At 46.1% G+C, this 13,670-nt stretch overlaps 1 protein-coding gene across 2 annotated transcripts in view; it reads right to left on the bottom strand.

Moving 5' to 3' along the window:
- The window catches only part of GRIA3 (glutamate ionotropic receptor AMPA type subunit 3), a 306,229-nt gene extending 296,177 nt beyond the window's left edge, over positions 1-10,052 (bottom strand). For both annotated transcript variants that reach the window (XM_004379586.1, XM_004379587.1), the window contains exons 1-2: positions 9,897-10,052; positions 8,547-8,705 (exon numbers count right to left, since the gene is read on the bottom strand). In XM_004379586.1, coding sequence (XP_004379643.1) covers positions 8,547-8,705; positions 9,897-10,005 — 268 coding nt within the window. In that variant the 5' untranslated portion in view covers positions 10,006-10,052. The remainder of the gene's footprint in view (positions 1-8,546; positions 8,706-9,896) is intronic.
- Positions 10,053-13,670: the final 3,618 nt, after the last annotated feature.

Genomic DNA, 13,670 nt, shown 5'->3' with positions numbered 1-13,670 from the left:
GTTACTCTCATGGTTTTACTGGGCTGTCCACTCCCAGGCTGAACAATGAACCTCGAAGGTAACTTCGCCACTGAGCTAAAAGGGTATCTGGGGGCCATACTCTCGGGGTTTCTCCAGTCTCCTTTAGGCCAGTAAATCCGGTGAGGGGGCTGTTTTTTATTGCAACATTTTTTAAGAGATTAAAAAACTTTCCCCCCGTCACAAAATTATTTTTGCTTCTGAAAATATCTCACAGTAATTGTGGAGAATCCTGATGCTGAGCTCATCTATTGTAGCAAACAACCATGTACACAGAAAAGACATGGTCAAAGGCAACTAAAATCTTAGTGAATAAACTACCAGAATTTATCCATGGAGAAGGTCAAACGTTGAAAAATAGGTAAAGTGTATTTCAGGGACTCTTCCTCATCCTCCAGGGTCTCCCAATGCCCCCTGAATGCTTGCCATTTGGTGCCCCACTTCCTTGGGCAGATGCTTTGCTACAGGTCACTTACCTGTCTTGGAAAACCTCCTCTGAGGATCCTGCAAAGTAATAGGCAGGGCTGGATTACCCAATAAGCAAGGTACGCACGGGCCGAATTGTGCCTTCCTACCAATCTGCAGTGTACAATTTCACCTGTTCCCCACCACATCAAAGATGTGATGAAATCCATGTGAAATTGCTCACCACAGGTTAGCAAGTAAATACAGTTAAACCCATGTGTACCTTGCTCAATGCAAGCTGGTGCATATAGTGCTTACTGGCTAATCCACCCCTGGATAGGTGGTAATCTGAACAAATCATTCTCATTGAAATATTAATGGCCGTTAAAGATTTAACTCATTCCCTTTCTAGATTGCACACTTGCATTTTAACAAAATCCTTCAGCGCAGTAATCCAAATAAACGGGTCTGTGGAATTTTAGACTCAGTGGCAGATTGCTGGGGTGGGGGGGTGGGCAATGTTTTAGGGAATTGAATGCCGTTTGTCAATCCTCAAATGACACTGGGTAAGTTTCTAATGACTCCCCTGGAGCAGTCTTGGGTTCAGATATGTTAGAAAAAGACATTCCGTTCCTGTGCACCCTTCTTCCCTGCAATTTCCAAGGGTACCCATTGCTATCTAGTCAATTCTGACTCATAGCGACCCTATGGGACAGAGTAGAACTGCCCCATAGGGTTTCCAAGGCTGTAATCTTTATGGGAGCAGACTGCCACATCTTTCTCCCGTAGAGTGGCTGGTGGGTTAGAACCACTGACCTTTTGTTTAGCAGCCTAGTGCTTAACCACTGCGCCACCAGAGCTCCTTTTTCAAGGGTACACAGCTCCCCCTACACATTCCCACAAAAAGCAACTCTAAACAGATGCTCTCATCAGACATCTAATCATGCCACCTACAGACATGACTGTAATGGACACAGGGTTGTTGGGAATATGATATGGACATCCTTGTGTCACAATGAGCCAAATGTGTTTCCTATAGGATTGTCTTTGGAAGGCAACTGGGTAGAAAAGTGGGTAAGAACTTGTCTGGGAGACTTTCCTTTGGTGACCACGGTCTCCTTGCCCTGGACCCTCACTCCTCAAAGTGCAGTTGGAGAGCCAGAAGCATTGGAATCACCTGGGAGTTTGTTAGAAATGTAAATCTTGCCCCCTTCCCACTGCAGGCCTATTGGATCTTTACTTTTAACAAGGTAATTTTAACAGATGATTTGGGTGCACATGAAAGGTTGAGAAGTTCTACACTAGATAGAATAGTGGCCCATAGGGTTAAGGGATCATTACCAGCTGTATTTCCTCTCTTCATCCTTATCCTTGTTCCCCTGCCTCCTCCATATAAGGACAAATGATAGCTGCGTTGAGGATAATTCCTAAAGAAACCAGTGGCAGTTAGGAATAAAGGAGCAAGGAGGTCCAGACTGAGGGATGTAAACACTTCTCTAACCAGCGCGCAAATGGAAATCCAGAAGAGGGTATGCTGGATATTTCCATTAGGAGGGAGGCTGGAGTGTATACTTGAGACAAGAAACGGGAGGGATGGACAGAGTGGGGAGAGGAGACTGCTTAGCCAGGTTTTCAACTATCATTTAGTGACTGTGAGGGAAATGCTGCCGCATAATCACGGCCTTCCACATGCCATCCCAGGGAGAGGAAACTTTCAGTCTGAGACCCAGCTTCCCTACCACCTCTCTCTTCTCTCCTCTCCTTTGACCGCCCTTCTTTGCCAGTGCATCTCTTGCCGATGCTCAAATAGGCACCTTCAGGCTCTACAACAGCAAGTAAATAAAATTAATCCCTATGAACTTTGACTGCTTCCCAAGTTACCCCAATAGTTTTAAAGGTCCAGCATGGAGTATCTGAATCTGTCTGTAAGTTGAGTGTTCCTACCATGTATAGGTAGCTTTTTACTTTGGCCTGTAAAGGCCCCCCATGTCCAAGGCCAGCTGACCTTTGGATTGGCTAAACAGCCACTCTGTGCATCAGATTCAGAAACACTTCAATTTGAGTTTCTTTCCTTGAAATTGAGGCATTATGGCTAGATTCCTGTGTTAGAGAAAAAGCTGTCACTCCCAAAGTAGAATGCAGGCCTTGAGAAGAAGGGATCAAGAACAAGGACGTTTTGACAGAGAAGAAGCATCAGGCCTGGAAAAGTCCAGAGCAGGAAACAGTCCTGAAGTAAGTGAAGTGTGGATGGGGTACCAGAATCAGGGGCCAGTCAGTGAGTAGGCAGTTAGAGACCAGCAAAAGGGCATGAGCCACACAGACTGAGCAGAAAGGGGGAAATAATGGCAAAGGAAGAAGATGTGGACGTGTTAGGAGGACACATTCTGTGCACTTTATCCTTTTGCCAAGACTGACCCTTTAGGGATCTGCTATTGGAGAGCGCAGGACTCATCACACACACAGGCGGAGGCTATTTGTAACTCTGTGTCTGGAGCCCAGACATTTCCCAAGCAGCTCCCAGGAAGGAGGGAGTTCCTTTTGTGTCTGTACAACTCCCATGCTTCTGCTTAACAGTCCCCATCGCCCCCACCTGGGGTTTTAATTGCACCCTCCCAGTGGACCTGTCATCTCATTAGACCCAAAGTATCAAAAGTTGAAGGAACAAAGTCAAAACTTAAGTTTTTTTAATGGACCAGGTAAAGTACACAGATGATTTTCCTGACCTTCACAGTAGATAGAAAGTTTTAGAAAAGGTCCTTTAAATAATATTTTCAGTCCTGAGCTAAGAAGTTCAAAGTTAAATCATCTGGGTAAGTATATTTTACCCCTCCCCCATGTTATAAATTCTATCTTTTAAAATTCTGGCTCTCTTTTATTAGGAAATCCATTCTGTCTTTTAATTCTTCCAGCGATTGTATAAAAATCACAAATCTCTTATACACAAAGGAAGACTAATAACGATGCCTAGGCAGCTTCATTTATTTTTCAATCTGTTAAAATGAAACCAGCCTATCACCTCTGACTACCCATAACAAAGAAATTGAAAAAAAATACACCAGGAGCCAAACATATATAATAAAAATTTCAACCAGCCCCACTCTTCTTGCTCAATCTTGGGGAGTAGGGAGAGAAAGGCAGAATTAAGGGAAGCCTCTGATAGAGGGAGAAGTGGGGTGTGTGTGTGTGTGTGTGTGTGTGTGTGTGTGTGTGGAAAAACAGCTTTATTTTAAGCGTAAAAGTTAAAATTACAGAGAGGAGGAAAAACCATGGCCCATTTTGTAGTAAGCATAGATCAAGAGCAAAATAATTCTCCTTGCTCCTTACCCACAAGCCCCTTCCTGCCCCCTCCCTCCGTTTAGTAGTAGCTCAGTAAGAAGCTGTCTTCTAGGGCAGGTTTTGCAGGAAGCTCACCTTTACAGCCTGCTGATTGCCATCTATTTTTATGGCCCAAGTGAACAGCCTCACCTTCCTCCCTTCTCCCCCTATAAGGAATAGATTTTAAAACAATCATAATAAACCTTGTGAGAAGGTGACTTAAATCTTTGACTGGTATGACTGAAATGACCTCTTTGTGCTTCAGTGGGCTAAGCCAGCTGGCCAGAGGGGCTGAGAAGTGAGCTAAGCCAGTGAGATTACCGAAGACTGGCCAGCAGACAGAGAGAGCGACAGAAGCAAAGGCGCAAAGGTGCAGGAATGGGGATTGGAGGTGGAGCCAGAGCAGTCAACACTGGTTAGTATGTGAAGGTCTGTTTGAGGGTAAGAGCCATGATCCTGGGGGTCTTTACCCTGGTTCCAAAGCTTACATGGAAAGCCTAACAAACACCCAAACAAAACCAAAACAAACAAAACAAAACCTACCAAAGAGCAGAAACTGGGATCAGGGGAGACATTTCCTTCCCAAATGGACCTAAACAGTTAAATGGATACTGGCAATTAGAATAATTAGATAATTAGATTGTGACTCTGTGGGTAAGAGACAGAAACCTGTCTTGCCTAAGTACACTTGGTAGCGAAATGCGCTCAGTTATAAAAGGAGCGTGCTCTCGGTTAGCAAGGTATATTTCAAATGGCCTGAAAAAAAATTATTGGAATAAAAATTTGCAGCTGATGGGGTAGGTTTAACCAGCAAAAGAGATTTTGCCTGGGGTTCCGTTAAAGCCTACACTCCTAAGTCCCACTCTCGATCCCACCATCACCGTTGTGCCTCCATCAACAGATTTTTATTTAAGCCAGTGCGTTTAGAGCACAGTTCCGTGGTGAGTAACCTTTAAGGTTACATTTGCCTTTTCCCTGCTTCTTGCAAACAGTGCGTAATCCACGAGCACATTTGTTGGCTGTAAAGGTGTACAACAGCAATTTTTGCAATGACAGTGCGGAGAGGGAATATGAGATCTGTGTGCTAATGAGCTGACACTGCAGAGGCTGGGGCGATGTAGTGTGGAGTGCACTACAAGTGCACAGCAGCAACACACAGGAGGGGACTTCAAGGGAATCGGCGTTTCCTGAGGAACCAAGGCAGCCAAGCCAAACCAATGGGACCCAGCAGTCCCTTGGCGTTTCCACACCCCAAATCCCTAGGATGATCAAATCTGGTTTTTAAAGAACAGACATGTAACTTACAACATGTGTCTACATCTCCTTTCATATATGCTGATTGTGAGTGTATGGGTGCCTGTGTGTGTATATGAAGGTATGCATTCTGAAATCAAAATATTCACACCGTCCTTCTCTCTGGGGTTATCTAGCTAAATTGAAAAGTAAGACAGCAAACCCAATTAATCCCTATGAAATGGGAACATGCGCTCCAAATCAGATGAGTCTCTTTGATAAACTTCAATTCACCTCTAAGCTGAGATCCCAAATGAACCACCTTTCAAAGCCAGGGAGGCTTTTATTGACCTCTTAATACACGGAATGAAGTTGGAGAGTGTCTTAAGCAAATCTCTTGGGCTTTGTGCAAAAACTGGTTGCTGGTGAAAAACAGTCTTTAAGTAACGGATGCCTGGGGTTCATTGTAAGGAAACCTTCTGAAAACCTGGGGGCGGGGGTGGGGGGTGCTGGTGCAGAGGGAGAGCACAGAGCAGGGACACACTCGGAAGGAATTATCCTTTGTCTATTCTTTGGGTATTTGTTTACCTGCATATCAATGCCCTAGAAAGTATGTGCCTGGCTTCTGGATTCAGGAAGCAGGAAAGAACCTGAGATGAAATCAATTCCAGTGCTAGGGGAAGCTGAAACTAGGAATTCTGAATGGGAACAGGGGAAAGTTCTTTTTTGCCAACTTATGTCATATTGAGCCAGATAGGAGACGTGGGTGCTGGGATATGGACTCATCTGGGGCTTTCTCTAATTCTCCCTAGGTCCCCAGAGAGAAACAGGACAGAGGATCCAGGGGTTTCTCTAAGGGCAGTGGGCATCTTCAGAGCAGTCAATCATCCAGGGCAGGAATGGAACCTTGGGTCAAGTGCCAGGCTACAATACTGAACTAGAATTGTACACTGGCATCTGAGATGTTTGGTCTCCACTTCCACAGGGAAAAGAACAATCAAGGGCAGAGGGAGAAACGAGACATTGCACCAGGGCTTCCATGGCCCCTTGAAATGACTGGTTTCTGCATTCAAAGACTGTCAGACTATGGTTGGACTAGTCATCTTTCTCATACTAAGCTACTAGGCAGCAGCTGCCAGGAGACAGCTTTGAGATCTGGCCCCTATTCAATGATTGTGACATTCAGAGAGGATTGTTTAGGGTACCAGAGGAGATGACAGCTTTCCTCCTCTGTCCTCTGAGCTATAAAGTCTGAGAGTGCAACAGGCAGCTGGGTACACATGACTGGTTTTTGGAGATTTCTCCTGTCTATGCCTGTGTGTGTCTGTATGTACACATGCCTGTATTTGGTATAACTAAGGGCAAGCCTGGTGGCTTAGTGATTAAGAGTTTGGCTGCTAACCAAAAGGTCAGCAGTTAGAATCCACCAGGTGCTCCTTGGAAACCCTATGGGGCAGTTCTACTCTGTCCTATAGGGTCACTATGAGTCTGAGTCGACTCGACGGCAACGGGTTTGATTTTTTTTTTTTAAGGGCAAGGTCACCTTTTTTGTTTTGTCCTCCTTGTTGACCCATGAGCCGCAGCTTTTCTCCCACACCCTCAAGCCCCCAGCCATAACCCAGCCTTGGTAAGCGGAGTTGCTGTGGATTTAGGGCAGGGATTTTGATCAATTTCTTTTCCTTTTCCATGTTTCTTCCTTTATTGCTCCGAAAGGTAAGATATTAAGTCAACTAAATGCCAATATGATTGACTTATCGCCTGTTCCCAAACCTGAGCTTTTCACGTGGCAATGATCATTTCCTGATTGCTCCTTGGGTAGGTTTCCGATGGGCCTGGGCTGGTAGGTGTCAAACTGGTTCGACTGTAAGAAAAGGATTGAAAACCTTGGAGAGCAATCATTTCTTTGAAGCTAATTGGCTCTCTGATTCCAGTCCTCATCAGAGGAAAGACATGGAAGGCAGTTGAAACAAATATTATTAGCAATAATAATAAATCCTGGGATTTTTTAAATTTGATTTTAAATCTGTTCTAATTGATATTTAGGAAGCTGCAGTTGAGATCCAGCCTCTTGACAAGATCACAGTGCTGCAGGATCAAGAGTCAGATGTGTGTTGTAAGTGCTTGGAGACAGGCTGGGATTACCGAAATAAGACGCAAAGTATAGACAGACATTTTGTAACTTTCACACTTAGCTGGAATTAATAAGTTCCTATTTTTGTCAATGTTGGAAAGGCAAAAATGTCAAATACGGAGTAGCTCAGAACATGTTCATATAAGGATCTGTACCCTCAGCTAAAATTTTCTTAAAGCTGATAGCTGTCACATTTCTTGCAAAGTACTCCACTCCCATCCCCATGGCTCAAGTCTTCAAATCCAAGGAAACTGTGCCCTATAGTACCCGGTCAACAGTTTTTGGAAGTCACATAATCTTTGAGACAGAAAGATTTGAAGAAAGTCACATACAAAGTTTCACCCGGCCAAGCATAAATAACGTTTCTCCCTTGGAGGGAAAAGAAAAATCCAAACTACACCAGCCATAAAAGCAAAGCCTACTTTATGCCATCAGCAGCCTCATTGTTGTGAAAACTTTTAGTGAAATAAGTTTAGATGAAGAATTCTCAGTCTTTCTCACAGAACATTTCATTCAAGCAAAAGCTGTGTTCGACAGGCTATTAGCCGTTTGGATTCCGTGGTTTTATTTCTCAAAATGCTCCCTTTCCAGAGGAACAATCCAGGGCACAACTATGTATTTCAGAAATGGCTTTGGAGCTGATGAAATTCCTCCCTTGTGATACTCAGTTTTCCTGCTATAAGCCTCCTCCCACCCCCACCCTTCTTGCTTTAAGTTAAGAACTGTGTGGTCCTTAACAGCGAGGGAGGTGAGCAATACTAGGGGAGGCAGAAGTAGCTTTCCAAATATTCAGCTGAGCGCTGTCTTCTTGGTTCCCCTCAGTTTGTCAGGTGTTCCTCACTTGCAATCAGTTTGAGTCTTACCAGTTCCTATCAGAGCTTACTCAGTAAGAAAGGTGATAGTCTAGGACAAAAAGAGGCCAGGGAACCCAGCCTGATCTTCCCCTCAAGGTCACTTGTTTGCAGAATTTCTTCTGTTTGGTTCCTATATATTAGGCAGTTGTCAAATTCAGCTCATCCCTACATCCAGGCACTAGCTTTAACCGTCAAGTGACGTGCATCCTGAATTGACTCAATCAAGAGGCTTCTTCTTTTAATCCTGTCTGAAGAGATTTCCCACAACAACCATGCTTTTTTTTTTTTTTTTTTTTACATTTTTCCAGAAAAAAATGGGTATGGGGGAGGGAATGCCAGCTTAGCCTAGCCAGGAGGAAAATGAAACTTTTGCATCAAACATTATTCATGACAGAGTTTTTCCCACTGCCTAAGCCCCTCAGCAGGATCCTCCGGAGTTGATTTATGCCGCATGAAACCTAGGTTGACTAGAGTCCCTAAAACGTCTACTGAGGCAATCACCCCCCAACACACACAGACCCCAAACCCCACAAGCAAAATGCAAAGGAGTTTCCCGAGATCCCAAAGGGAGGAAAAGCCGATCTACTTACAAGCATTAGTCACAGAAAAACTATTGGAGGAATCCAAGTGGTCTACGTGGTAATTCAAATGGAAGGGCTTCTCCGTGGTATTCTGGTTGGTGTTGTATAACTGCACGGCAAAGCGGAAAGCACTGTGCTCCTGCACCGTGTTTCTCATGAAAAGTCCACCTACAAGAAAAGGAAACCGAGATTTGTTTGGCTTGTGCCCCCCAGGACGGGTTAGAAATAGTGGAGTCTTACAGATACGAGATACCTCTCAATGGTATTGGGGTGCGCAATTGATGATTGATTGTTTTCAACCTGTGTGTCTTTCAAGACTCTTGTGAACTCAGATTTCGGCCACGAGAAACCAGGTTTTCCTCTAAACTGAAGGGGAGGAGGAGAGGCTGGAGGGAAGGGGGAAAGGGCAAAGGGGGAAAGGGGGAAGAGGGGACTGCTTTGGGGCAGGACGGTGGAACCAAGAGAAAGGAGTGGGACTTGGTTCCTTCTTAGGTGGTAGCCTCCTTCTCCACCCTCCTCCCCACTCGCCAATCCCCTAAAGCTGGTTCGTCCTTTCCTGGCGCAAAGGGAAAGGTTGGGAGGAAAAACAATTTCATTACCTTCCTGTTCCCATCTAGTTCCTGATCCCCCACCCCATGACAATATATGGGGTTGGTTCAGTAATGGCAACAATTCGAACTTCTTGACTTGTAAATACAGACAGAAGCCAAGAGAACTCCCTCCCCGCGCCCCAGAGCCGGGCTCCAGACAAACACAGCGGCAATTCATAAATTCATGGTCTGCGTGACTTCGCCGCTCGCTCGCTCAGCTCCTTGTCTCACCCCCGCCTCCCACCCATCAGCTCCCGGCTTTGGCTGCTGCCCGAGTCTGGGAGACCCAGAGCGGGCTCCCACCTTCGCCAGGACTGGCTCGTCTTCCTGGAGCCGCAGCCGTGGGACGGTGCGCCCTGGGCCCGGGTTACGCGCCCTGGCGCAGCCAGACAGGCGGCATCACCCTGGGACAACTTCCAGCGGCGGCACGCACGCCATGGCAAAGTCCAGAGCAGCGAGCTGAAAAGCCGCGACTCTTGTCCCCTTTGCAGCCTCCCAGCTTTCTGCACGCTTTCCCTACCCGGCTAAGCGCGGAAAGCCGGGCAGCCCCCACCCCCACCAGCCCCAGGAGACCCCTTTCTCGTCCCCGCTGCCCCGCTGACCAGCCAGCTTCCTGGGACTCGGCTCCCCGCGAGCCTTGCCCGGTCCCGGTGCCCAGTCCCTTCCCCAGGCCATGCAGGACAGGGACCCGCGGCTGCCGTAGCCCCACCGGGACAGTGGTCTCGGGTGCAGGGGAGCCGGCCCGTCTGGCTCGCTCGCTCGCGCTTACCTATGCTGATGGTGTTAGGGAATCCTCCGTGAGAATGACCCAAAAGCCCTAGGACTAACAAGAAGACCGCCCGGAGCACGCTTTGCCCCATTTTCTTCTGCCTGGCCATGCTACGCCTAAAACGAAGCTGACAAGAGCATGGGCGCAACTCGGGAGTCGTCAAAATAATAATAGAAAAAGAAAAAGAATTCGCTGGCTCTTACACCCCCTCCCCTCAACTTGCTCTCGCTCACTCTTCCTTTCCACCCCACACTAGTCCTCCTCCTCCGCCGCCTCCTCCTCTTCTCTCCTCCTCTTCTCTCTCTCTCTCTTTCTCTCTCTCTCTCTCTCTCTCTCTCTCTCTCTCGCTCCCAGGCTCTCTCACACCCCCTCCCCGCCCCCCACCTCACTTCTGTCTTCACACCAATCTGGAAGGAGGGTTTATTGGCTGCAAGCTCGGTTTGCCAAAGCGATCTCTCTCCCTATCAGGAAGAAAGAGAGAGAAAGAGAGAGAGATATTGAGAGAGAGAGAGAGAATAAAAACCTAAAACCCAAAACAGGAAAACAAAAGCAGAGAAACGAGAGAGAGAGAGAGAGAGAGAGAGAGAGAGAAAGAGAGAGAGAGAAATTATAAAGAAAATCCTAGAAGATGGTGGGTCTAAAGAGGGGGGAAAAGAAGGAAAGAGCGAAAAGGCTCATCGCCCATGAATTGGGCTCTTCCAATTGGGCCGGTAGGGGGATATTGATCAAAGTTGATCTGACGTGGAATTAAAGCAGCACACCGCTTAGCTCCACTGCAAACTGCAGCCGTGGACTGCAAAGCCTCGGGGCTGGCGTCTGTCAACACGGGAGATGGGATCAATAGAAATACACCAGCCCTCCTGTGGACTAGCCTTTCAAGCTGCAACCAGCCCTTTTTTCCAAAAAGCTGCATTGCCTCTGTGTTTATGTGTCTGTCTTAAGGGGGATTTAGGGGAAGGGTGTTTGGTGGTTACTCTGGAGTCTTTGTAGAGACTCAGAGAAGCAGTGCCTATCACAATGCGCCCGAAGATGCTGCGCATGCCCGGTCCCTGCCGCTCAGTTTTTACAGCATAGATCCGAGGGCGAGTGGACAATACCCCCTACCCTCTCAGGTCTGGGAGGCATGTCCTTCCCCTTACCCAAGTGCTGAGGCGGGGTCAAGGGGCCAGGGATGAGCAGTGTGCTTTGGAGGGGGTAGAAAAGTATGTGCGTGGAGGTGGTAACTAAAAGGTTAATGAAAAGGACTTTAGGTCCCACCGACTGAGGAGGAGAGAGGTGTGGAAATTAAAATTAGCTTGGATAGGGGGTGAGGATTGATAAGGTTGGAGGAAACTGTCTCTAGCTCCTTGCTCCCTTGGTGTTATCTCTGGACACAGCAGCCTAGGTCCCTGACTGATGACCCCAGAGGTGATCAGTTCTCCCTGTCTCTTCTTCCACTCTCAGATCTAAGGGGAGGAAAGGATCTATGAAGTCATGCAGTCCAGCCAGGGTAGCAGTGAGGAGTGGTCCCCTCCACAGCATCTTGTCAATGAACTTCCTGGGCTATGGACTCCTCTCTCCAGCATCTTTTTCCAGTGGTGAGAAAAATAATATTCTTTATCTCTCAAGGCTTTCACTCCTACACCACAGCTACTCTGCAAGCTACTGGTTTTCTCTGGTACTCCCTTCTTCTCCCATACACTATTCTCCTTTTCATAGCCTCTCCTCCTGGTGGAAGTGGAAGATGAACCTTCCTGTCAGTATTCAGCAAACATCAGTTGATATACGTGGAGCAGTGGACAGGGGTCATGGTCGCAGCTGGTACACTGATTATTCCAGAACTTTGTATTTGACAAGACATAGGCTGGAGGCTAGACAAAAAGGTTTCAAACCCTTTGGCAACCAGAAAAATGGTCCCAGGCACTTCTCAAATTTCTATCCACTCAGATAATGCACAATCTCTTCCTACCGCATCACCTATGGAAATCTTTTGTCTTCATTTGGATAGTGGCTAGGAGTGAGGGAGAAACCTGTGAGTCATAGGAGATCTATCTTGTGAGTAGTAGGAGCATTAGGGCGAAGGGGCCAGCAGAGACAAGGTTGGCCATCCCTTGACAGATTTGGAGAGTGAGATAGCATTGTTCAAGGTAGAGAACATAGGCTTTGGGGACAGCTCCAGTGTCAAGTCGAAATTTCTTCACACACAGACACCACGTGATTTTCAACAACTCTCTTAGTCTGTCCGAACCCTAGTTTCCTCATCTGCAAAATGGGAATGTTAGTATTTCTTCCCTGTAAATTGGTTGTGAGGATTAAATGAGCTAATGCAAGTAAAAGAATCTAGCTGAGTGCCTAACTCAGGGAAAAATCAATAAATGTTAATTTCTAGACTCCTTTTTATGTTTCTCACCTTTTAAAAGTGCTCTCTTCTCCCCCCAAATTCCCCATGCTATCAATATCCCTTCCCCCCACCATCCAAACAACCTCAGACCCTGCTGCCCAGTCTTTGCCACTGTTCCACATCAAAACCTTCCCATCATAGCCCATCAAGAGCCCTAGGAGACAGGAAAGATTCTGGTAGACCATTAGGCCAAGGTTCTAACGGCAGGCGGTGACAATTTAATATTAAAATCTCCACATGTAGAGAATCTCCACTCTGTGCCAGGCACTATATGTTCTTCCTCTTAGTTGCATTTTAACAAGAACCTTCAATGCCTTGACCCAAAGGAATAACTCTAATGAGCAAATTTTAGTTTTGATTTCTGGTGGGTGGATAATATATTTTGGATTTGGAGGGGGTGGCTTTCAGCACACCTCGTTTCACTCCTGGAAATAACCAAATTCCCATCCTTGCTTGGCTAGCCATGAGAAGAGATGGAAGAAGAGTCTTGTGGCCCTCTTCACTGTCATTTGGCTTAAAGAGTAATGGGGGTGGGTCAGTAACAAAAGATGAGAGAAAGAAGGGCATTTCAGTGTCTCTGCACCTAAAAATTCTCTGTTGAATTCATCACTGTAAGTGCCACCCATCTCTTTCTTTTTCATCTTCCTCTGCTTACCACCTTTCTTCCTCTCTTTCATCTGCTGCCACTCTTTTAACTCTTAGCTTCCAGTGGTAGAGTTGGACTAGTCCCATCTGAGCCAGCAGGGACACAGTGGTTGATTAGATATATTGCTGTTTGTTGAAAAGCCTGTATAATACTTGCAAATTCTTTAGCAATTGATCCCTTACCCAAGAAAGCAGTGAAACACTTTTTGAACTTCTTTGGTTTTCCAGTGAGGTGATAGAAATTATGATAGCAACATCATAACCACAGAAGGTTGCCAGCAAAGACCCAAATCTAGCTCTCCCCATGTGATTAAGAGGTATCACTGCTGAATTCAGAATTACCTGCTAGTCTTAAGATCTATAGTTTGCAATTTTAAATTAGCTCTATGATACAGCTTAAACAGCAACAAAATAATTCATTGCAGTTCGTACCGAAAAGTGAAAATAGTACTTCTCTTCATGAGGTTTCTGTTTCGGTTTTGGGATGGGGCACTTGGGTAAGCAGAAAGAAATGCTGACTAGTGGAGTTTGGGGGGAAGGTTCTATACCATACATTAATCCTCATACTTGCCAACTCAATACCTTGCAAATGAGGATAACAGCAACAGAAGACATCCTGGTTCATTGGAAGGAACGTAATCAAGATACTATATCCTTTGCCTAATGAAAAGATAATTTCCTCACTGTCTGATTTGAAACTTAGATTTCTTCAACAAACATTATTGACCACCTGCTGTATGACAGACTGT

Source organism: Trichechus manatus, unplaced genomic scaffold (genome assembly GCF_000243295.1).
Source record: "Trichechus manatus latirostris isolate Lorelei unplaced genomic scaffold, TriManLat1.0 scaffold00066, whole genome shotgun sequence".
Taxonomy (NCBI): domain Eukaryota; kingdom Metazoa; phylum Chordata; class Mammalia; order Sirenia; family Trichechidae; genus Trichechus; species Trichechus manatus.
This window is presented reverse-complemented; position numbering and strand designations above follow the sequence as displayed.